At 31.4% G+C, this 23,666-nt stretch overlaps 2 protein-coding genes across 3 annotated transcripts in view; one reads left to right on the top strand and one right to left on the bottom strand.

The window, feature by feature from the left end:
* The first annotated feature begins 3,611 nt into the window (after positions 1-3,611).
* LOC145321975 (uncharacterized) overlaps positions 3,612-23,666 on the top strand; it is a 50,985-nt gene continuing 30,930 nt past the window's right edge. For both annotated transcript variants that reach the window (XM_080163692.1, XM_080163693.1), the window contains exon 1: positions 3,612-3,769. The gene's annotated coding sequence lies outside the window, so the exon portion shown is untranslated. The remainder of the gene's footprint in view (positions 3,770-23,666) is intronic.
* Positions 13,420-16,201, bottom strand: LOC145321968 (E3 ubiquitin-protein ligase HUWE1-like). The gene is made up of 5 exons (XM_080163683.1): positions 16,090-16,201; positions 15,374-15,534; positions 14,922-15,006; positions 14,215-14,360; positions 13,420-13,636 (listed from the first exon to the last, which is right to left on the bottom strand). The coding sequence occupies exons 3-5, from the start codon at positions 14,947-14,949 to the stop codon at positions 13,478-13,480; spliced, it is 333 nt and encodes a 110-aa protein (XP_080019809.1). The 5' UTR covers positions 14,950-15,006; positions 15,374-15,534; positions 16,090-16,201; the 3' UTR covers positions 13,420-13,477.

Genomic DNA, 23,666 nt, shown 5'->3' with positions numbered 1-23,666 from the left:
GACAAGATAGGTGTGTACTGAGTTGGTATCAATCTAAAGGTACAGGCCACAATTAATTCTAACATGTATATTTATTTTAGACAACGCCTTTAATAAAGTAGCCTTACCAAAAGATAAATAAAACCTTATATAAAAATAAAAGGATCCCATAGGTTTATAACTAATTTTGTGAAGGAAGTATCCCCCACCCCAAAAAATAGGGGGGAATAAATAAAAAAGGGACGGGGTTTCAATTTAACTCCCCACCACTTCAAGTACCTAGAGGCCTCTACACAAAAAAAAAAATGATTTTCCTTTAAATATAAACTTTTCTTCTTCTTTTTTAAAACATAACTTATGAATACTCTTACTTTTATGGTCTTATATTCTTCTGGATATAAACGCACTTATTTTCAGTTATTTCATAATATCACCTATAGCTCCAAACTCTTCTTGATCCTATTTGAAGCTTCACTAAAATTAATAACCCAATCAGGTTAGTAGAACACGAGATCTTAATCTACAATCTTTAATAACTACTTTATTTAATTGGATATCTAACACATAACGCAAGTTGATAGAATATAACTCGATGGAATGTCCTTTTAAATTGGCTCAAATTTGAATTCCTTAACTCATGTAATAGGCATTATTTGGTTGGCTTTACAATCAAATACACACACACACATACAAACACACACACACACTCACTCACATACACATACGCAACCACTAATTTACACTTAGGCAATAAGGATAACCTTAAAAGGACTGTGTTTCCTAAAATAATTCCGACATAAATTGATAAAATTGTTCGAAATATTTTAAGCAATAACAACAAATCAATGCATAGGAGTACAAATAAACTCTTAATAAATCAATCAGAGTTTATAAGCCTCTCTTTACTTGGAATTTCGTCAAAACTTTGCTTTAAATTAATGATCAATTTTGAGATATCCTATAAATTCTGTTAGATGAGCTTGATTATTTGTGTCATCATTTTGTCTAAAATTAAATTATAGAGATGCTTCACTTTTAAAATTGTGTCTTATCATCATTAGAATCATATAGTTAAATAACATATAATAAAAAAAGATCATTATGTCTAAAATTAACATTTCTGTTCAATAAATTGTACCTAATGTTACTGGAATCACCATTCCAAGTTTGAAATCGAAAGGACAATTCTTACATGCCTACAATTAAAAATGAGAGCCACCCGTTACAAACGAACAGACGGACCGTTCATAAATGTAGAAAAGCTTTGTTTTTGATAAAATTTGAAATGGACAGACCATTAAATAGCAAGTGTTGAAAAACTTGTAATATGCCAATTTACGTGATTTTATCTAACTTTTAATTCCTTATGTATGTACATAAACTTTCAAACCATTAAAATAGTTGATGGGTTGGGGGGGGGGGGAGGGGTGTTATGATTAAAAGCGTGCACTGGATTTCTTGACTTCTTTTTGGCTGTTTTATATAATTGCAAATGGCCTTAGTTTTTCAATGTTTTTTTACTTGCATAATAACAAATAATGACACAAGAAAAAAGGTTAAGCAAGGCATCTTAAGGGATAAGACAATGGACAATAAATTTATAAACACCCCCAATTATTATAAACTAGATTACCCCTGTAACCTATTAGTTACTTTACAAATTCGTGGTTAAAAAGCTTTGATCATTTGTATAGCCTGTTCAAGATTTAATAAGAGTTCATTATTTTTAAGCAAATAAATGAGAGACAGTGTATACAAAACTTTGGTGACCAGTATAATTTGGGCTGTGTCCCTAGCATCTAGAGAGACTCTTTATTTTAAAAGGGAAGAACAGTAGACTTAAACCAACTCCGAGAACTTAATTTAATATAAAAAAAATCCTAAAACTATTCTGAGTATCCAAGTTAAGAATATAAATTACTGCTGCTATGTCAGATGCGTGAATTTAATACCATGATCAGATCATAGTAGGGGATGTCTTGTTCACTGAACTGAACATACATGAAAACTCCTGCACATGCATTGAAAAATAAGGACTTTTTAAAAGTGTATATAATTAATAGTCCTCCTTAAAGAATTAATTTGAAATCAAAAACGAAAAGGGAGTGACTACACCCCCCTAAAACCCCCTCAAGGTTTTACACAACCCCTTGTAAATTGATGTGCACGCCACTTAAGTAATATTGTATAAAGTAATTTTAGTAGTCACTAAAATAAGTTGTTAAAATTTCTAGGTTTTTTAGATGATCGCAACCACAAACCAAACTAAATTATAACATTTACTAAAGAAACATTATCACGTTTTTTTGCGATAACTGTTTATTTTTTTAAACCCTGGCAATTTTTATACAGACTTTACATGATTTTAATCAATCAAAATCATAAAATATTTATCTGTGTCCGTGATTCTGTCCATCTGGTCGGTATGTCCGTCTGTCTTTCTGTCCGTATGTCCGTCTGTCCGACGGATCTCCCGTTCTTGTTATACATATAAAGTCTGTGGGCAATTCAGTAATAAAGGCATTGATAGTTTTTAAAAGCGAAGCTTTTCTTGGATTACTGAAAAAACAATGCTTTTCTATAATAAGTATATTTCTATAGGTTCGTCCGGACGTCTGTAATCTAACGTCGTTGGCATAATGATATCTTTAACGATAAGGTAAAATTTAGATAGGGTAGCAACATTAGGATCATTTCCAGAAAAAAAAACAATTATGTCAATTATGTCATAATGTGTCATAATTTTCCTATTCTATATTGATGCCTAGATTTATTAGGCATGTTATAAGCGAAGATAATGATGGACATAACTCCACTTAGTTAGACATCTCTTTATGCCTGGGTCTGATGAACCGCAACAGCGAAGCACAACACAGCCACAACACCTCGCACAACTACGCTCACCACAGCACAACAGCAGTCATAGGAGGGTAAAAAATGAAGTTGGGTGAAGGGGGTTGGAGAAGGGGGAGGAATTAGCCAAGAGCTATCCCTTCTACTTCGACGGTTGTGCTGTTGCGCTGTTACAGCATTGAGCAACAGCAGTTGTATGTGTGTGTGAGTGCGCTTGTAGGTGTGTGTGGGTGTGTGTGTTATTGCAGTTGGCTAAGAATCATCCTTAGAACACACACACACACACACACACACACACACACACACACACACACACACACACACACATACACACAAGTATAAGATGATAGTGCATGACAGTGCTTTTAAGTAAAGTGAACGGTGCACAAGAAATAATCATTTATATAATATCATCTACACCCCTTTTTATCTGCCCCTTTTTTCAACAACAAAACCCAACAATATAATAATTACACATAATAAAGATGATTTAACAAAATTTATTTTATTACAGATTTTTTTTTTGAAAAATGATGTAGTTTTAATTTAACTTTTTGCAAAAGAGGTTTTCGAGTTTTATTCAATGAAAAAGTGAATCATACATTATTTAATTTTTACAGTTAATTTTGTGCGGTTTTTTGGTATCATAAAAAAAAATCAGCCGTAAAATAATTTTTAAAACATTCAATAAAACAAAGTGAAACAAATTGGAAGTGAACCATTTATTTTGATAAAAATAAAAAGTGAAAAATTGCTACTTGTGATTTGGCAACCTGTTTACAATACTGTTGTACTGTACGTACGTAGTGTAAAGTACGGACACTCTGAAGTTTATTATTTAGTTTATGTTTACTAGTGATTGGGTGATGTAGTTTTAGAAAATTAGTTACGCGGATTTTTAAAAAATATTGCTTTGCTGCTACTACTTGTTTTTAAGGTAAGGATTTTTTTCAATTAATCTAGTAATTAACTATACAATTCGTTCGTTTGTCGGTCAATCCGTCATCTACGTATTATATGTACATTTCTTCAATTAATTTTGGCTTATTTATAAATAAAGTCGATGCCTTATTTCTTTTCTGATTTCAAAATACTTTATAAACTAAATATTCCTAGCTATTTGGGGGCTTTATTACCCTTGACGAAGAGTGTCAGAAAATAGCCTAATACCTTAAGAATAATTTTAAGTTTCTGTTTGCCATTTCAAATATCCTAAGTTTTGCCTCATATAAGACTATTTGCAATTTTACGATAGGATTTAGTATTTAATGAAAATAAGTTCAATAATTAAAATTAGACCCGTCAATTTTTAATAATAAATTTTATTCGAATGTTTAAAAATTAGAAATCTAAGGTTGCTGGTTCACTTTCAACCTAATAATACTTTTTAACTTTTTTGTTACATTACAAATTCAAGAATTATCTAATTAGTAAGGCTAATTAATGTTTTGAGATATTTTTATTTGAATATTTCACATAATCAATTATTGTTTCGACGCAAATTATTTTATAGATAGCTTAGGTTTGCCATTGGGGGTATAGACATTGGACTGTAAATCATACTGGTACCCAAAGTTTTATAAACCTGCCCTTTTGTTTTGTTGGGTCAAAACTTTTTTATAAAAAAAAAGCTTTAAGGTTTGGTTCAAACTACCAGTATTCAAACTTTTCACCCAATTACTTTCTGTTTTATCATCCATGGGGACGAACAGCAATTTATCGACAATTATCCTCTAAAATTTTAAGGTTTAAATCGGTTTTACTTAGGTGCTATCGGTTAATTGGTTGCGAATGTGAAGGCAAAAATGTTCGTATCTTTTCAACTCTTTCAAAAATAAATTGTCATTACGATATAAAATGTAAAAACATTGCAAATAAGATATTCTTGGTTTACAAAGTTTTTCATGAATGTTCTTTTAAATGTCTTGCTGAATTTATTATGTTTTTTTTATGTTTTAATTTTCAATTGTAGTGAAATTTTTAATTTCAGCGGCGGCTGTTTGTCACTGCTTTGCTTTATAAATTGCGGTTGCTGAGCTTTTCAAGAAAGAAAATTATTTTTGTTTAAAGCTGCAAAATTACTAGAATATATATATATACAAGTCTCGAGCAAACTACTCAATTCATACACGTAAAACAAAAACCTATTGTTTATGCTCATAACATTACTATTTTAGTTGAAAATAGATTACGGTAATTTTTAAAGCAACGTAGCTTTCATACAACAGAGTCTTTTCTTGAAATACAATTTAAATAGTTGATTGTTCTTTTGAAAAAACGTTACGTCTTAAAAGTCCTATTAATCATATTTTTTATTATAATATATTAATTTCGCCAAAGACTAAAAAAATCTTTGTCGTTTCGTAAGATTTTCATCCTTGTTTTAAGGCTCCCCGTTTCCTCTTCGTTTTTGCATTCATTTTCTGCACATTCAATTATTGCACAGTAGCCTGGCACAATAATATTAGAAAAAATATAACACTGAATATTTCTCAAAGATAGCTGTGAGTTTTTTTATAACTTTTTTTTATGAGAGTGTAACTTCTATTCTCTCCATAAAATCTCGCATTGTTGAAAAGTCTCTCCCCCTCAAAGAATGTGTTCGTTCTTTCTCTAAAACTTATTTAAATGGGTTTGGATGATTCATTCCTCACCCAATATGGAGAAATTGGAACATAACATTAACCACAAACAAAATATATAGAAATAATCAAATTATTGTTCCTTTCCGAGGACAGATGTCTATAATACGATGCGATTGGTAATGTATTCATTTTGTTTTTGATTTTCAATTAGAATAAAATACATCTTTGAGACTCTATTAAAATATGCTCTGAATTTGGCCCAATCTAATGCAAAAATTGCATACTTCACGCATATGAATGTAATAATGAATTTGGTCAACTAGAATTATTTTCGTGGTTTGTACTGTGGTTGTATAGATAGTTCATTGTTTGTACCTTATGTGTATTTTCAATGTTTTGTACTTTGGTTGTATAGAATCTTTTCCATGATTTATACTTTGGTTGTATAGAAGCTTTTCCATGGTTTGTATTTTGGTTGTATAGAATCTTTTCCATGATTTATACTTTGGTTGTATAGAAGCTTTTCCATGGTTTGTATTTTGGTTGTATAGAATCTTTTCCATGGTTTGTATTTTGGTTGTATAGAATCTTTTCCATGGTTTGTATTTTGGTTGTATAGAATCTTTTCCATGGTTTGTATTTTGGTTGTATAGAATCTTTTCCATGGTTTGTATTTTGGTTGTATAGAATCTTTTCCATGGTTTGTTTTTTGGTTGTATAGAATCCTTTCCATGATTTATACTTTGGTTGCATAGAATCTTTTTCATGGTTTGTATTTTGGTTGTATAGAATCTTTTCCATAGTTTGTATTTTGGTTGTAGAGAATCTTTTCTATGGTTTGTATTTTGGTTGTATAGAATCTTTTCCATGGTTTGTATTTTGGTTGTATAGAATCTTTTCCATGGTTTGTATTTTGGTTGTATAGAATCTTTTCTTTAGTTTGTATTTTGGTTGTATAGAATCTTTTCCATGGTTTGTATTATGGTTGTATAGAATCTTTTCCATGGTTTGTATTATGGTTGCAGATAATCTTTTCCATGGTTTGTATTTGGTTGTATAGAATCTTTTCCATGGTTTGTATTATGGTTGTATAGAATCTTTTCCATGGTTTGTATTATGGTTGCAGATAATCTTTTCCATGGTTTATATTTGGTTGTATAGAATCTTTTCCATGGTTTGTATTATAGTTGCAGATAATCTTTTTAATGATTTTGGTTGTTTAGAATCTTTTCCATGGTTTGTGCTTTGGTTGTATAGAATCTTTTCCATGATTTATATTTTGGTTGTATAGAATCTTTTTCATGCATATTGCCTTCTTCACATTTTAAGGGTCTTAAAAATGATTTACTTTGTCTGTCGTTCTGTCAGAAATGCTTTGACGGACATTGAATTTCTTTATGAATAGTTTTTTGCCCTTCATTTTTATTGCTTCGCTGTTTTAGGTGTTGGGTTTCTTGTTTTATACTTTTTGTATGGTAATAATGATTTATATTGATAAATGTGTAATTGCCACACTCTAGATATTATTTATTCACTAATCATTCTTCGTTTCAGCAAGGATAATTTCGTCCAAAGCGATCGACTCTTCTCCAATTGAGAAACTATAATATTGGGTTAGTAATCAAAATCGATTGGGATACTCTTATTATAACTGAAAAGTATCGTACATTTAACTTTAAATTTTTATAGACCTTTTCAGGTTAAAAATGGCCCAGCACAATTATGTAAACAATATATTTTTTATACTATTATTACTAGGGTCTAGTTATTAAAATATTGGACTCTAAATCACACTGGAACCAAAAGTTTTATAACCACGTTATTATATACGTTGACTCAAAAACTGGGATAATTTTGTTAATCATTATTGGGGATTTTTTAACCCTTGCACCTTTTTAGAGTAGCATTGCTACACGCAAAAACCTGGTATTCCATAATCATTTTTCCTGCTATGGTTGTATTTTTTTTTACCATCTATATATCTTTTTATGTGATTTGATACATTAGCGTATCAAGAGTAATGTAATGTTTCATAACACGCGCACTAAAGCAAAATATTTTTATAGACTGCTTTTGGGGGATTATTGATAGTTGTACCCCGAGATCTTTACTACCCTAATATACTAAAATAGGAAGGGGGGGGGGGGAGGAATTGGTCATGAATATTTCAAATTCTATTTAGCCCCCCCCCCCCCGCAATAGATAAAGATTTCTTGAAAGACCCAACAAACTAACTGGTCGAGATATCCCCCTTGTAAAATATCCCATGCACGCCTGTGGCATAATCTAAAGCGTGCAAAAAACCGTCGGGTGGTTGTTTACACAATGTAGCTTTAGTGCAACTTTATCTACTAAGTAACTTGATGTGTGTGTGTATTTATGTATTTGCGTATATTAAGATCTTGTAAACGGTTCGATTGTGCCAGGTTTCTGGAAATTTCAGTATTTGTTTTCGATGATAGCGGCGGTTCCGCCGCTGTTTCATCACAGTTCCACATTGTTTCTCTTTAAAGCGTCTGCTGTGCCAAATTTCAGTGCTCTAACTCTTTGTTTAAATTGAGTTCATTTGACCTTTTTTTGGTTTCAAAAAGTGTCACACCCTCCCACTCCCTTTATATATAAGTTTAAGTCTCCTATTTTTTAGCTGTATTGTATGAATACTTCTTATCCGAATTTGGTATTTATCCAATTTTGCATAATATATAAGTTGTATATACATTTTTTAGCAAGTAAACTTGTTTTTAAAAGATCTATTGATAATGTATACCTAGTTATTTTTTATTGTATCACATTAGGAAGTTTTAAACATGTTGATTTTTTTTACTTTTTTAACAACAAATTTTTATGTGATCTAATCATCGGATTGATCTGATTTTTGGTATATTGATTCCTGGGACAACAAAGTATAATGAAATAAGCGATGCAACTCTATAATTAAGTCATGAAAATGTAAGCATGTCCATAAACACTATCCTGTATCAAACAGTTTTTCAACAAATTTACTTACAATTTTGCTTTGACTCTTATACATTTATATTATGATTATTCAGTTCTGACACTATACAAGTGTTAATGTCCGTTTGTCCTACCGTTTCAGTGCTTCGCTTTTATGGATGTTGTCATCCTTGTTTGCTAATATTTACCGTTCAATTGCAATTAATTAGAGTTGTTGATATCAACATATTGCAAAATTGTTGCATATTTTCATTAAACAAGGATAACAGTGTTCATAAGTACTTAAGTAGTGCAGCAACATCTATGAATTTTAGTATCCTGTTGAATAACTTACTTAGAAGTAACTTTAATTTTTTTTCCAGAAAAAAATAAAATAATAATCTCTAATTTGATTTAAAAGACACTTTTTGTACGGCCACAATGATCTCAAAATTAGTTTTTACTACATTATATGCAGTTTTAACTGTTGTTTCCCTCAAAGTGCCTTGTATAGCACAAAACTCCTCCTCCCTTATTTTGAAAATAGAAAATAAGTTAGTGTGCCTTTTCGTTTGTTTGTTTATTGCTTTAGGTGCTATTAGGTTGTATTAGGTACTGGGTTGCCCCACATGGTTAGGGCTCTGTAAAGTAATCTGCATCTTAGGGTTAGGTTCCCTCGCAGGAGTTAAGTACCAAGTTTCGAGTGCTTGAATGACCTTTTGAGGGAAAGATCCCAGCGGATATTTAGAATGTTAATTATTTTTGGGATAGTTGTAGGCAAGGTATATTCTATTTAACAAGACTTCTCTAGTGTTTTAAGTTTTTTATTTGCTTGGTTTTGTTTTGCAGAAAAATGCTAGTTGAAGAGAGTAGCTGCGTTACTGACAGAATAGTTGCAAATAAATCCACCAAGCATTAAATCAAAGTCTGAAAGTTCCGAATTATTATTTCTTCAATTATAATATTTTGGTTATTTCGCTTTTGAAGTTCTTTCCTAATTAAAAGCGAAGCTTTTATATAATTAGGGTCTGTCAGTCCGTCCGTCCGTCAGTCCGTAACGGATAGCTTTTTTTCGTTAATTTAGGCATGTTAAAATTGCTAGGCTTTTAGTACCAAAGCTACTCTATAATTCACTTCGTCTGTCAGTCTGTTCAGACAGGGATTAATCCTATAATTCTTTTTTAACTTTTCGTTGAAAATTAATTTTCAGTACAACTCTGAACCGGTTCTAATCCAGCGGATATTGATCGGATTCTAAGTCACGCTGAGTTAGTTATCTATCTCTTGGCGTATTATAGGCAGCTTTCCGCATATATTAGCATATGTTTTGTCCCTGTTCTTCTAGATTCCGGTTTTATCAGGGATGTTAGGGATATGACAACGGATGATAAATTGAGGCACCTTTTTGTAAATTAAAATTATACATAGTTTGTCAGTTTTGACACTTATTAGCATGAATGGATCAATTAGGATATAATAAACAGTCAATATTTTTAATTCAACGAATGAGAGAAAATGAGTACTATAATGATTTACAGTCCAGTGTCCCTTCCCTGCTTTAGTTTTATCTTTCCTATCTAGCCGCAAATAAGAACCGCTATTTAGCTAATTGTGGCTAATAGATTTATTATTATAGAGTAACTCATTTATCATTTATTTCTTTGTCTGGTTACTTCTAGTAATGGATTTGTTAATGCTCTGAGGTGGATTCTTAAAGAAAATTTGCCCCACTAATCGCTTAGTGGGGCAAAATTGTTTTCGTGAAAAATCCTCCAAAATCACAGAAAAAATCTACAAAAGTTAAATAAAATCTCATGTTCATAACCCTTCTATGATTTTTTTTGTTGTAGATTTTTAATGTGATTTTGGTGGATTTATCACAAACAATTCTGCCCCACTAAGCGATTAGTGGGGCAAACGTTTTTTAAGAATCCACCTCTGATCTTTTATAAGATTATAATGCTCTGAACTTTAATAAATAGAAACTTGTAGCTGGCTAAAATAACAATATCCCATCCATCCCCTTTACCTCATACCTTTACCTCATACTGGATGAACAAACTGACCAATAAGTTATGTACATGTTAGCGAGTTAAATTAACAATTTTTCTTGATCATACCACGTATATTCTATATCCACTCTTTTAATTGCTTTTCACCTTGAATTTAGGGTCTATTATATCAAAAATCATTGTCATTTTTTCTAAAGTGGTGGTTAACACAACAAAACCTTAAAATAGCAAAAAAAACACCAGTTAGAAGGTACCTTAAGTATTTACCAAAACACCTTAGTAGAGTTCCCGACGGCCAAATAAACAAGAGAAATTTATTTTCATTACTGAAAGATTTCTCTTTAAATGTTTTTTTTTCCTTCGAATATAAACTTTATATTTTTATTTTTCAGGTAAGCTTTATTTGGTTTTCCACAAGTTAAAGATAGGTAATTATGTATCCTTAAAGTATTACAACAAGGGTGACAACATACATAAGCAGCGAAACAAAAAAATAATAAATATTACAAAATCCTGCAACTTCATTTAATGTTAATTTACATAATTACTATTTTATAATTTCTTCTGATCAGTCTAATATTTTTTTATTAGGCCCTAAACCTAATGGAATTGATATCAAATAATCTTCAATTGTTTTAAACCAAGGAGTAGGATTTTTTTTAAAAGAATATATGTCTAATATTGGAAATATTATGTTTGGGTATTGATTACGAGATGGCTGCATTACCCCCCCCCCCTTCCCCACCTCTTAGTATTTAAAATTTCTTTTGATGAGTCTACAATTTAATTTTCTATTAAGCCCCAAACCTAATGAAATTGATATCAAATAATCTTCAATTGATTTAAACCAAGGAATAGGACATTTTTCCGAAAAATATGTCTTTACTAAATATTTAAAATCTTATATTTTGTTGAGTTAACATAAATATTGTTGAATTAACATAAATATGTAAGGGCTTTCTTTCAAACCCATTTCTTGACCCGATAACTCCCTCCCCATATCTATAAATTTTTAAGAAATTATTTTCTTTCTAGGCCCCATTCTGGGGTCCCTAACCTAGTGGGGTTCTAATCCCATTAGGGCACTATACCTGTGGGACACTTTTAATCTTTACCTAAACTAATCTAACTTGAAAATAAGCATTAAAAATACAATTTTCCAAAAAATATGTAAGGACTTCCAGATAAAGGTCCTGCAAAAAAAGAGTTTCCAGTAATTTTTTAAAATTTTTGTCACAACGGTCCTTTACATTTTTTATATCTAAACTACTTTTTAGCAATATTATCCTTTTTGCTAAGCTTCAAAAATACATTCCTAGGTCCTTGTTAATTAATGCTAATTAACAGAGCAAAAAACTTAAAATAAACAAAGCTGGATCTTTAAATCATTTTAGTGGTGAGTCAGATCGGGGTGAGCCAACTTTCCACCAATGAGAGCACAGCATTTTAGGAAATACCGCGCTGTGATTGGCTGAAATTCGGCTCACCACTAAAATGATTTAAAGATCCAGCTCAGGAATTTTTATAGGACTTTCTGTATAAGAGTTAAATTTATTTTAGTGGAACATAAAATTTTATGGACTGAAAATTTTTAAATATATAAATAAGGTTCTTTTATATAATTTGATTTAAAGCCTATAGAAATAATAACTGTCTTTTATAAAACTTCTATAAAAATTGCCCCTAAAAAAAATTAAACAATCTTTAGAAAAAGATTCCTTAAACGTCTAAACTTCTTTAATTGTGCTTTTTAGGGACGCTTATAACCTTTTGATAGTTTCTTGCTATCTGGCTATAAAGTTCGCAAAATTAATGGATAGATATAAAGACAGAGATTTAGAGAGCATGAAAGTAGCATGACCGGTAGACCGACAAACCAAGTTAGTAGTATGCTAGGTACTCTTTGTTGTAAACTTTATATTTACTAAAAATTAGCAGTCTACTTGAAATCTAAGCTGATTACATAACATTTTTCCTATAGCGTTACGGACGGACAGACAAAGTGTATTATAGAGTAATATTGCTAATAGAAACTGTACAGATATTGTAAATAAGTGTATGTAAATAGCTGTAACATGAAGTGAAGCATGACTATTTACTATTTTAACTAATTATGCAATGCAATTCTTACTAATAGGGTTGCCAACTAGTTTTTTTTTAAAATTAATCTCTTGTTTTATGTTTTCACACTAATGGTTATTAAAATGTATTTGTATTTTCAGTTTTTTTAGTTACTTTTCATACCCTTCATAGTCAATAAAGGTGTTAAAGGTCCCTCAAAATTTGTTGTCAATTTAGCATGTTTAAATGGACTTATGAACTTTATAAAAGTGCATATGCTTTTAAAATGTTGCTGTAATATTACAAAAATTATTTTCCAAAGTTTAAAATCTGTAGGGTAATTCTAACATGCCTAGATTAATGAAAAGAGCTAACCGTACAGACTATAATCATAGAAAAGCTTAAGAATTAACTCAAAGGATGAAGGAACCGTAATACGGGTTTTGACTAATAGGCAATGAATAAACAAAAATAATTTAGTTGGCATCCTTGATTTACACATAACTAACCTTAATTGGCAGAAGAACCGTTTTGTTCAACATTTAAACATTCATACCCAGGACTTAATTAATACCATAAAAAAACCTAGTTTTTACCGTAACCGTGGTAAAAACACTTTTTGTGGTATTTTCTCACGCTTTTTACCAGCGATTTTTACCACAATTATCGGTAAAATTTTACCAGATTTCCGGTAAAATATTACCATTTTAGGACGCAAATTTATACCAGATTTTGACCAATTTTTACCACTTTTTTGGTAAAATCTTACCGCAAATTTCTGTAAGATTTTACCGAAAAAGTGGTAAAACTGTTCAACACCTGGTAATATTTTTGTCCTAAATTGGTAAAATTTTACCGGAAATCAAATCAAATTGGTAAAAATTGACCAAAAATTGTGGTAAAATCGGGTGGTAAAAATCGTGAGAAAGTAGTAAAAAACGACTGACCCTAATTATAGAGAAGCTTCGTTTTTAAAAATAGAAAAAATTATAAAATTTTTTGTTGTATTTTTATATTTATTTAACTTGAACATAAAATAATAATTCTAATAAATCAGCAGCCGTTCTCAATGTCGCGCAGCTGAGGACCCTTGGGTGCGCCGCCAAACACACAAGTGTTCTTGATTCTACTGCTCTGGCCGAAAACTGTTGCGCAACCTCCTGGAATTGCTGGGCACCGGCCCCATTCCCTCGTATAACCATGATATTCAACCTGGAATAAAATTGCTCATTAGTTAATTAGATAATTACAGGGATATAAAGGGATAAGACAATGGCTGATAAATTGATGTTCATCTCTAATGATGATACACATCGTTACCCATTCTGTAGATTACAATAAGTGATTGAAATGTTAGGACACTCAACTTAATGAACCAACCAATAAAAAATCAATAAAAGTACCCAAGGTTGTTAGGCCAAAGAATAAGAAAATGTTATTTTAAAACTTTGGGGGCTAGTGTAATTTACAGCCCAATGTCCCATCCCTCCCTACTAAATATCTAATCTATAATACAAAGTAGAACGATGTCTGTCTGTCTGTCCGTCCGTCCCAAAGATAAAGCCTATACTCGCTGTTTACGCAAATGTGTCAGAACTTCCCCCCCCCCTTACTCTCACACCTAAAATTTTCTTTTGAAAGCAAAAATAAAAGTGTGTAGGTTCGACTCCCCCTCTCCCCCCTCATTCATTTCCTACAGGCATCTTGACACGTGGCAAAAAAATCAGCAAACTTATCTAACTAAACATCTTTGAAAACGCAGAACGAGAAAAAATAAAGGGAAAGCTTACCTGGAAAACATAAGCAGTAACAACATCCGTGGCTAACAAGAACAGGCTGGGGCCATAGTACTCGGCTTTACTGAATATATGCTTCAAACTGTTGGGCAAACTTCCCTCCAACACGTGGCGTATGCAGTCGCTGAACGCGGGGTCCTAAGTTATGGAGGATTAAATGAAGGAAGGAAGTGGACTGTTTATTACACTAGTCCCCAAAGCTTTATTTTCTTCTTCGTTGCTTTAACAACTCTAGGGACTTTTATTGAATTTTGAATGGTTGATTAATCAAGTTAAGTGTCTAAAGCTTTCAACAACTAATTATACTCCACAGAAGGGGTAATTTTGTGTATCATCATTGCTGATGTACATCAATTTATCCGCCATTGTCTTGTCCCTTTAGATCCCTGTCCCAAACAAGTACTAATATTAGATAAATTTAGACCTAAACCCCAGGCAGGGAGGGTAAAATATGGTGTAAATATCATAATGGTATCCAAAGTTTCAGAAACAAGTTTACTTATTCGTCAACTCAAAAACTTTGAGTACCTAATTTTTATTAGGTAAATCTTGATTTAATTTCAATACTTCGTCTTTTGTCCTATCACATAAGAACCATGTTTCCCGTTGTGTCTACAGAAACGTAAATTATTTTAGTACAATCTTTTTTTAAACTTAAACAATATTTTACTTTGTCTTAAATCATTTAATAACCCATTCCTGAATAGCCTTCTTTAAGAAGTTGAGCATAGATTTTAGCAAGGCAGCCCGCTGGGGTAGGCAGGTGAAACCAGGCTTGGGTACGTCCTAAATAATCAGATAGATTGATATTAATAATATGTTTTGTTATATTTAACTATTTTCAATAGTATAGGGCTACGTTATAGGATTTTATTTTTATTTAAGCAAAGTTTGTGTTATACAATATAAGATTAAAATCAATATTTCTTCATATATCCTATCTCTTTTTTACATTTTCGCATATCTTTATAATATTTTATCATTTCTTATTCAACTTCTATAAATGCCAGGAAAGGAAGTTACACTGGACTGTAAGTTTTACTGGTCTTGAAGGTTTAATCAACACATCTCTCATTCGTTGGCTTGCAACTTAAAAAACTTATCGTCCATTGTCTTATCCCTTAAGATCCCTGTATAAATAAACAATGCATACCTGTTGAATAAGATGAGAAGCTAGCCTAGAGCTAGAACCTGAGCCACTAGGACCACCAATGGGATCAACAGCATCCGCATCCTGAGCCGCCGCCAGCTCCTCCTGAGCGGCTATGGCCGCTACGTCATATGAATAGTTTCTGATCTATCACTCTTACAGCCCTAAATAATATTTTTTATTCCATCGTATTATAGATAGCTTTCTGTGGATATTCAAATAAAAATCATATAATTAAAGCCAGTTTTGTTAGCCCTGAGAGGCTTAAGGCTTAGGCTACCAAAACTGGTACTTGTATTATGATTTTTATTTGGAAAATGGTCAGTATACATGTTTTATCATTATGGCTGAGAACCGTTTCTAATCGATTTTAATTTGTTTCGAAGCCACGCTGGAGAATGAAAAACAAATTTTTCTAAACTTTTGAATATATTTCTTATTATAAAGAATCTACTTTATTATAATACGCTTTGTTTGTCCGCTTTATACGTCTGTGATGCAATCTTTAACATGCGATCCTTTTCAAGACAGACGGCGAGAAACCAGTATATAATTTACTACGTCCGTCGGTCATGCTTTAAAAGACAAAGAAACTTATTTTTATAAATTGTGCGTATTTTTCTTTATTTCTATGATATACATTATGGATGATGTCAACCTTGTTTTTTTTTACCTAGCTTTCAGTGTAATACTTGTATATCAAACCATGAAAAACATACCTAGTAACAAAAGTAATGTGTTCCAATTCACTGCTGGCCAACTGTATGACCTTAAGGAGTGACTCCAACATGCCGCAGGACACCAGCGCCTCGCCGCCGCTCTCATACGAGGCCAGGTGGTACAGGAACAGCCCGGAATACAGCAGACCCTGAATATTTTGGTTAGGTTAAAAAGTTATCATTCCTAAGTAAAGAACAGAATAAAAATATGGAAATAAATATTATATATTTAAAGTAATAAAGAAAGATGGATAAATAAAGATCGGTCTTATATGTATTTGATTTGTTTGGTTTTATTTTCTTCCATTCTAGTTTGTAAAGAGAGTTTAAAAATGCATGTTTTAAAAATTAACAATGCTGAGCTTACAAACCGCTGGATCGATCTGTATGGTTCTCCTATTCAATTAGCTTCTCATAAGATCAGGGAATGTTTATAACTATATATATATATATATTCTCACTCCTAGGAAAAGTAACCCTAATATTGTTTTTTTTTTTAATTCTTATTAAAACTAAACAGTAAAGAAAGGGCACCCCAGTACATTTTACGAATGCTCTATGCAAGGTGAAATTCCGAGATCTTAAGCTTCAGACAAAAAAAAGCCTTCCTACTTTATAAAATAAGACATGTGAAAAGCCATTAAAGGGAGTGTGAACGTAAAAATTTCTCATCTGATTATCAAATCTTAACATTTACTAAGCACATTTCACTACACTGATCAACCAAAAACGTCCTATTAACAAAAATATCCAGGAATAATGCCTTGATTTTGTGGTATTTTGAGAGGGAAAAAGGAAAAAACAGGGAAAATCTGAACGTTTTTGATTCTTATAATGTTTGTAGGGATATTTAACTTGTCATATATAGTTGAAACAATTTACTTACTGTTAAGGATTTATTTTATGCTATAAAATTGCCAATTAGTTTTTTTATAACGTAGTAGTTAGGTAATAAAGACATATTTTAAATTCGTATTATTGACAAAAAAAATACCTCACTGTCTACAAAGGGTTGAATCTCATAGGTTATTTAAAATAATAATATCCTTTTTTATTGTGTTGGACAATAAATAACCCACTTTGGAGAATTAGTTTACACTTTTATCAGACTGTTTATAAAAAAATATTGCGTCTTTATTATTTACAAAGGGGGGGGGCGAAAGTGACACTTTTTGAAACCAAAACTAAGAGTCAACAAAGGAACTCAACTAAAAAAAGGGTTACAGGTCTGAGATTTTGCATGGCAGGTGCTTTATAGGGGTACAATATGGAACTGTGAAGAAACGGCGGCGCAACCGCCGAAAACCGCCGTTTCCCGCCGTAATTTTTGTTGCCTTTTCTCGGCGAAAAAATACCTTGTCAAATTTTACCAACTTTTTGGTAAAAATTGACCAAATTGCGTTTTTTTGTCTAAGTCCGAAAATTCGGACTTAACCTGAAAAATAGAGTTGTAAAATTGACCACATTTTTGGTAAAACTTCCAAATGTGGTAAAATTTAAAAAAAAAAAAAATTTTAAATTTAGGCTTCATTGTATAGAAGTCATTATTTTAAAGTACTACAACTGATTATGAAGAGCTGTTTTTAATTTAAAACACAAAAAACGGGGTTTTTTGTTTAGTCAAATTTTACAAAAAAAATGGTAAAATTTTACTAATTTTTTGGCTAAAATTTTTGCTGGTAAAATTTACCACGAAACTGGTAAATTTTACCAGCTTGACCAGCTTTACCACTTTTCCGGTAAAAAGGGTGAAATTTTGTGGTATTTCGTAGAACCTGGGTATTAGCGCAGCTTCTCTATAAATAATGATTGTACTTAAATAAATCAAAATGGAGATCTAAAAGAATTTGTATCGTCAAAAGTTTATTATGGGTGGGGAGACGGGGATAATCTATTTTCGTAATATTATACACTCAGAAACGGTGGCGATTAAAAAAATCAACACAATTTTAGACTAAGCGTCAAATTTTCGATATAGATTTTATAACTATGCTCGTGGCTTCGCCACCATTCTCTAAGGACAATGTTTGAATGGGTGATGCGGTCCGGTGTCCTTTATTTCTTACAAGAAAAAATATGTACCCCTTGTTCTAAGAGGGATGTGGCAACGCCCCTCCACACACAATAGCCTACAAAACATTACCAAGACCAATGCTAATATTATGTAACGATCGGTTAGCCATTTACGAGATCTTTCACACTACTTGCTAAAGGGATAGTTCTACGAAGTGTATTTAAAGAGTTAAGGTACTTAGGGTAGTGAACTTTTATATGTCTTAGTAGAATATATTAGGCATTGGATAGATATGACTATATGTTAAAGAATTTTTAACATAACTAAAAAAGTTAAAGTGATTTGCCACATAAATTACATGAGAATGGTCTATTTTTTTCCAAATATGTTTAGCCAAAACACCATTATCAGAGAATCTTTTTCCACATATTTCACAAGAGTTGTAAAAAAATTGAACAGGGGTTCCCCTTGGGACAAGTTACTTAAAAAACATAAAAAATAACGTCCCGTTCATTATAGGACAGGTTTTCTATAGATTCTTTTCTTTAAAAAAAAGAAAACCGTCTGGTTTACTTACACATTATCTCACGCGGAAATACCAACTAACCATACAACATATATATGTATATATATATATAAAGACCATTCTTATGTAATTTATGTTGCAAATCACTAACTTTTTTAGATATTGTCAAATAAAAAAAGTTCGGTCAGGTCAATGTTAAAATTCTTTATCACAATCATATCTATCCAATGCCTAATATATTCTACTAAGACATATAAAAAGATCACTACTCTAAGTACTATATTAAATATTTTTTGGTCATTTTTTGTTGTTATGTGTATTTTGTTGTATTTATGACAAAAAAGTTTTTGCCATATATAACATTCAACAAAGTTGAAAATAAAAATGAAAAACTCATTTTTTAAGGAAAATCCCTGGTCAAATCTTTTAATTTTAATCAATAACTTTATATTATGCACTACTACGTTATTTAAAATAGAAAAAACTTACAGTTCACTATTTTTTTTTTAAATGCACTTCGTGAAACTATCCCTTTAGAAGAGTTTGCACAAAGTTTGAAGTTCTTTTAACTAGTAAATGCTATCTAAAGTTGTATTTATGACAAAAAAGTTTTTGCCATATATAACATGCAACGAAGTTGAAAATAAAAATGAAAAACTCATTTTTTAAGAAAAATCCCTGGTCAAATCTTTTAATTGTAATCAATAACTTTATATTATGCACAACTACGTTATTTAAAATAGAAAAAACTTACAGTTCACTATTTTAATTGTTTTAATGCACTTCGTGAAACTATCCCTTTAGAAGAGTTTAGATTTTAGCAGATTCGAAGCTGCTTTGAAAAGTATATACCTATTTTTTTATGTACTGTAGATAATTATCTTTTTTGTCTTTTTTTAATTCTTAAGTAGAATTTTGGCTTCCACTAAATTTATTTTGGACCACCGAATCGACTCCCCCCCCCCCCCTCCCCTTTATTCAGTGGTTTGTAGCCCTGCTGGACCTTATCGGTATGATGGACTCTAGTAACATTTTCTTAACAAAACCTAAGAAAGTTGTCTGCAAAAAGTTTGTTTGGTCCAATGGATGTATACGAGGATATTAGGAAAGGGAAAAATTGTTGTTAATATATGTTGCTAACAAGGACTCTATTTATTGGTCAATTCGTTCATACAGTGCAGTAGGTTAAGGAGGGGATAGGGTAAAGGGGGTTATCGTTATTTTAGCGTTTATTAGAGTACATTTAATCTGGTGTAACATCCAAGAAATAGCCTATCAATTTGTGGCCCATTTGATAGAAAAACAATCTACTATTTTAAAATACCAGCGGCTACGCCCCTAGAGGCCTCTAGTGGCACTTTAAATGTTTGTTTTTTTGGTTCAAGTCACTACTATACCTATCTATGTTGCGTTCATTCATAAAAATTAATATTTTTTTATTTCTCTTGGGATGGTGGTGGTACCCTCCCTCAAAATAGTTATAAACCTTCCCGGGACCTATGGGAAGCTAACCTGTGAAGGAGAACCCGAGCGGTTCAGCGGTTATCGAGATTCTTCGGTACAAACAGACAGGCAGACATCGTTCTATTTTGTGTTATAGATTGATATTAGAAAAGGGATAGTTCTACGAAGTGTATTTAAAGAGTTAAGGTACTTAGAGTAGTGAACTTTTATATGTCTTAGTAGAATATATTAGGCATTGGATAGATATGATTATATGTTAAAGAATTTTTAACATTGACAGACCAAACTTTTTTTATTTGACAATATCTAAAAAAGTTAAAGTGATTTGCTGCATAAATTACATGAGAATGGTCTATTTTTTTCCAAATATGTATAGACAAAACACCAATATCAGAGAATCTTTTTCCACATATTTCACAAGAGTTATAAAAAAATTGAACAGGGGTTCCCCTTGGAACAAGTTACTAAAAAAACATAAAAAATAACCTCCGGTTCATTATAGGACAGGTTTTCTAGATTCTTTTTAAAAATAAAGAAAACCGTCCGGTTTACTTACAATAAACACATTATCTCACGCGGAAATACCAACTAACCATACAACATATATATATATATATATAAAAAGACCATTCTCATGTAATTTATGTTGCAAATCACTACCTAACTTTTTTAGATATTGTCAAATCAAAAAAGTTCGGTAAGGTCAATGTTAAAATTCTTTATCACAATCATATCTATCCAATGCCTAATATATTCTACTAAGACATATAAAAAGATCACTACTCTAAGTACTATATTAAATATTTTATTGGTCATTCTTTGTTGTTATGTGTAAAGTTGTATTTATGACAAAAAAGTTTTTGCCATATATAACATTCAACGAAGTTGAAAATAAAAATGAAAAACTCATTTTTTAAGGAAAATCCCTGGTCAAATCTTTTAATTTTAATCAATAACTTTATATTATGCACTACTACGTTATTTAAAATAGAAAAAACTTACAGTTCACTATTTTTTTTTTAAATGCACTTCGTGAAACTATCCCTTTAATGACAAGTCAACAAAATAGTTTCATATAATTATCTGCTTTTGTGTTAAAATAAAATTATTTTTAATTTGATTTTAATTGTTTTCACACAATAAAAAAAAAGTTATTCTTTAACAAAAAATAACCCAGTGATAAATAAATTGCTTAATAGTTTTTTCTCGCATCGTATTATAAACGGCTTTCCGCGGATAAAGAATGTACAATCATAAGATTAAAACTAGTTTTTTTAGCCCTGAGTTGCGTATGGATGAGAACCGGTTCTTATCCACCGGATTCGAATGAATACGAGAAAATATATTTTTGTTTTTATTTACATTTTATGTTTTTTTTTAAATAGCTATAAAAGATTTCCCATTATCATGCAAAGTATGTTCTTTAAATCTGTTTATTTGACTTGTAGGTAATTACCAGGGAGGGGGGGGGGGGGGGGAATTGGACTGCTTACTACACCAGTACCCAAAGTTTTAAAATAACATTTGATTATTTGTTGGCTTAACAACTATGAGGACTTTGATTGAATTTTAGTTGGTTCATTAAGTATAAAAATGTTTCAACCACTGCACTGCACTGGTTGAAATTTACAGAATGTGTAGTTTTGTGTGTTACGTTAAATCTCAATTTATCGGCCATTGTCTTATCCCTTTAGAAATTTAAATGTTTTTAACGCTTTTTGACTTATTTACTGATCAATTCAGCCATGTGAGAAAAAACGTCAACATATATTTAATTTCTAATAATTGCTATTATATGAAAAATGATTTGATAATTATGCTTTTTATTTTCATTCATGTATATCATTATATTTCTTTTGTGTGTTAATTTCTAAATAGTACAAAATTAATTGTTATGAGATGATTTTTTTATGATGTGGTTCTTCTAAGTTTAAACTGATTACCTCTTTAATAAATACTAGCTGCTACGCCCTAGGCATCTAGGGCATAGAGCTTTGAGGAGCTAGAAAAATATCTTAAAACCATCCTAAAACTTAAATCTGAAAATAAAAAAAGCCTAAAATATTCACAGGACCTATGTGAAACTTACCTAAAGTATAGAATCCAATCGGTTCAGTAGTTATTGAGATCTTGATCTTCAGACAAAAATCTCTTACTACTTTAAAAATCGGCACTAGTTCCTTTTAGGTGGGGAGATGTAAGTTTTGGGTGATAGAGGGATCGTTAAAGTTTGAGGGGTGTCAACACCCCTGAACCCCCATCCTTGGACAAAGGTTGTGGATTTATTTTTGTCCTTGGTTGTTCATGGGTCTACTAATAGGAGATGAAATATATTATGTTCATTAAAAATCACGAAACCTTTGAAAGAAAGAACTTTCAAAGAAAATCTGCTGATAAAATCACTAAACCTCTTTATTTAAAGTTTCTGTTATTATAGACTACAAACTAAAAACTATGGTCATTAAATATGAACTTTTAAGTTAAAAGAAATGTTATAAAAACTTTATAATTTCAAACACATTTAATCCCTTTGATTTGTATACTCTTTATTTATCATACTAGCGACTACGCCCCTAGAAGCCTCTAGGGGCACTTAAGGTTGGAGGGGGAAAAGTCGACATCATTCCATTTTAAATTTGAGTTTCAAATGAGTAAAAAAATATTTTTTTGGGGGGAGAGGGTTGAAGACACCCTCCCCGAAAATAGTTTAAAACCTTCCCAGGACCTATAAGAAGCTTCACTGTGAAGGAGAACAATATCGGTTCAGCGGTTAGCGAGATCCTTCGGGACAGACAAAAACACTTACTACTTTATATAATAGGATTATTCTCTTTTAATGTTTGCATTTCCAATCGATGCATAATTACTTGGATGTTGCACCAGATTTTTATGTATTCTGATAAAGTGATGCTTGCAGCTGGCTAATTCCCATTCCCTCAAATTATATTGAATATATGAACTGACCAATAAATGATGTCCATATTAGCAAGCTAAATTTAAGACAAATCTTCACCTGTTGATATATCCTTTTGTTTTATAATTTATATCCATTGCATTACCGTGGTAAATATATAAGGTTTTATCCAGGTATCTTAAGGGATAAGACATTCCATGATAAATTGATACATCCCCAATACTGTTAAAACAAAATAACCCCTTCTGTTGTTTTTTATTATATAATTAAAATTTTGGACAAAAGTACCCATAAAAATATGCAAACTCGTTTGAAAACTTTAGGTGCAGAAGAGAAGTGTCTACACCCCCGTAAAATTGAAATTTTAAGTCCTACCTTTCTCTTTTTTTCAACACGTCAATACACCTCCCCTTGTAAAACCCCGTGCATGCCACTGTTTGTGTACCAATAATATTTCTAGACCAATGACCTTTCCCTTCCTAAGTTTTATCTTACAAGCAAAGGGAAAGGACAATAGAAAAGTTTTTTGTTAGGAATTTTAATTTAGTAACTTATTTTAGGAGAAGTTGGGTGTGAATTGTTTTATATGCAATTGTCCTCTCCCTCCATGAGGACATAACTCGACGGAATTGTCCTCTCCCTCCCTGAGGACAAAACTC

The sequence above is a fragment of the Acartia tonsa genome, chromosome 6, assembly GCF_053477335.1.
Source record: "Acartia tonsa isolate MP-2025a chromosome 6, ASM5347733v1, whole genome shotgun sequence".
Classification (NCBI taxonomy): domain Eukaryota; kingdom Metazoa; phylum Arthropoda; class Copepoda; order Calanoida; family Acartiidae; genus Acartia; species Acartia tonsa.
This window is presented reverse-complemented; position numbering and strand designations above follow the sequence as displayed.

Excerpts from the sequence above, each read along its gene's own strand:
- LOC145321968 (XM_080163683.1), bottom strand. The coding sequence starts at position 14,949 with ATGCTCAACTTCTTAAAGAAGGCTATTC. Across the intron at positions 14,361-14,921 it reads CTTCTTAAAGAAGGCTATTC|AGGACCCCGCGTTCAGCGAC; the intron begins AGGAATGGGTTA and ends CCTCCATAACTT. Across the intron at positions 13,637-14,214 it reads TTACTGCTTATGTTTTCCAG|GTTGAATATCATGGTTATAC; the intron begins GTAAGCTTTCCC and ends ATTTTATTCCAG.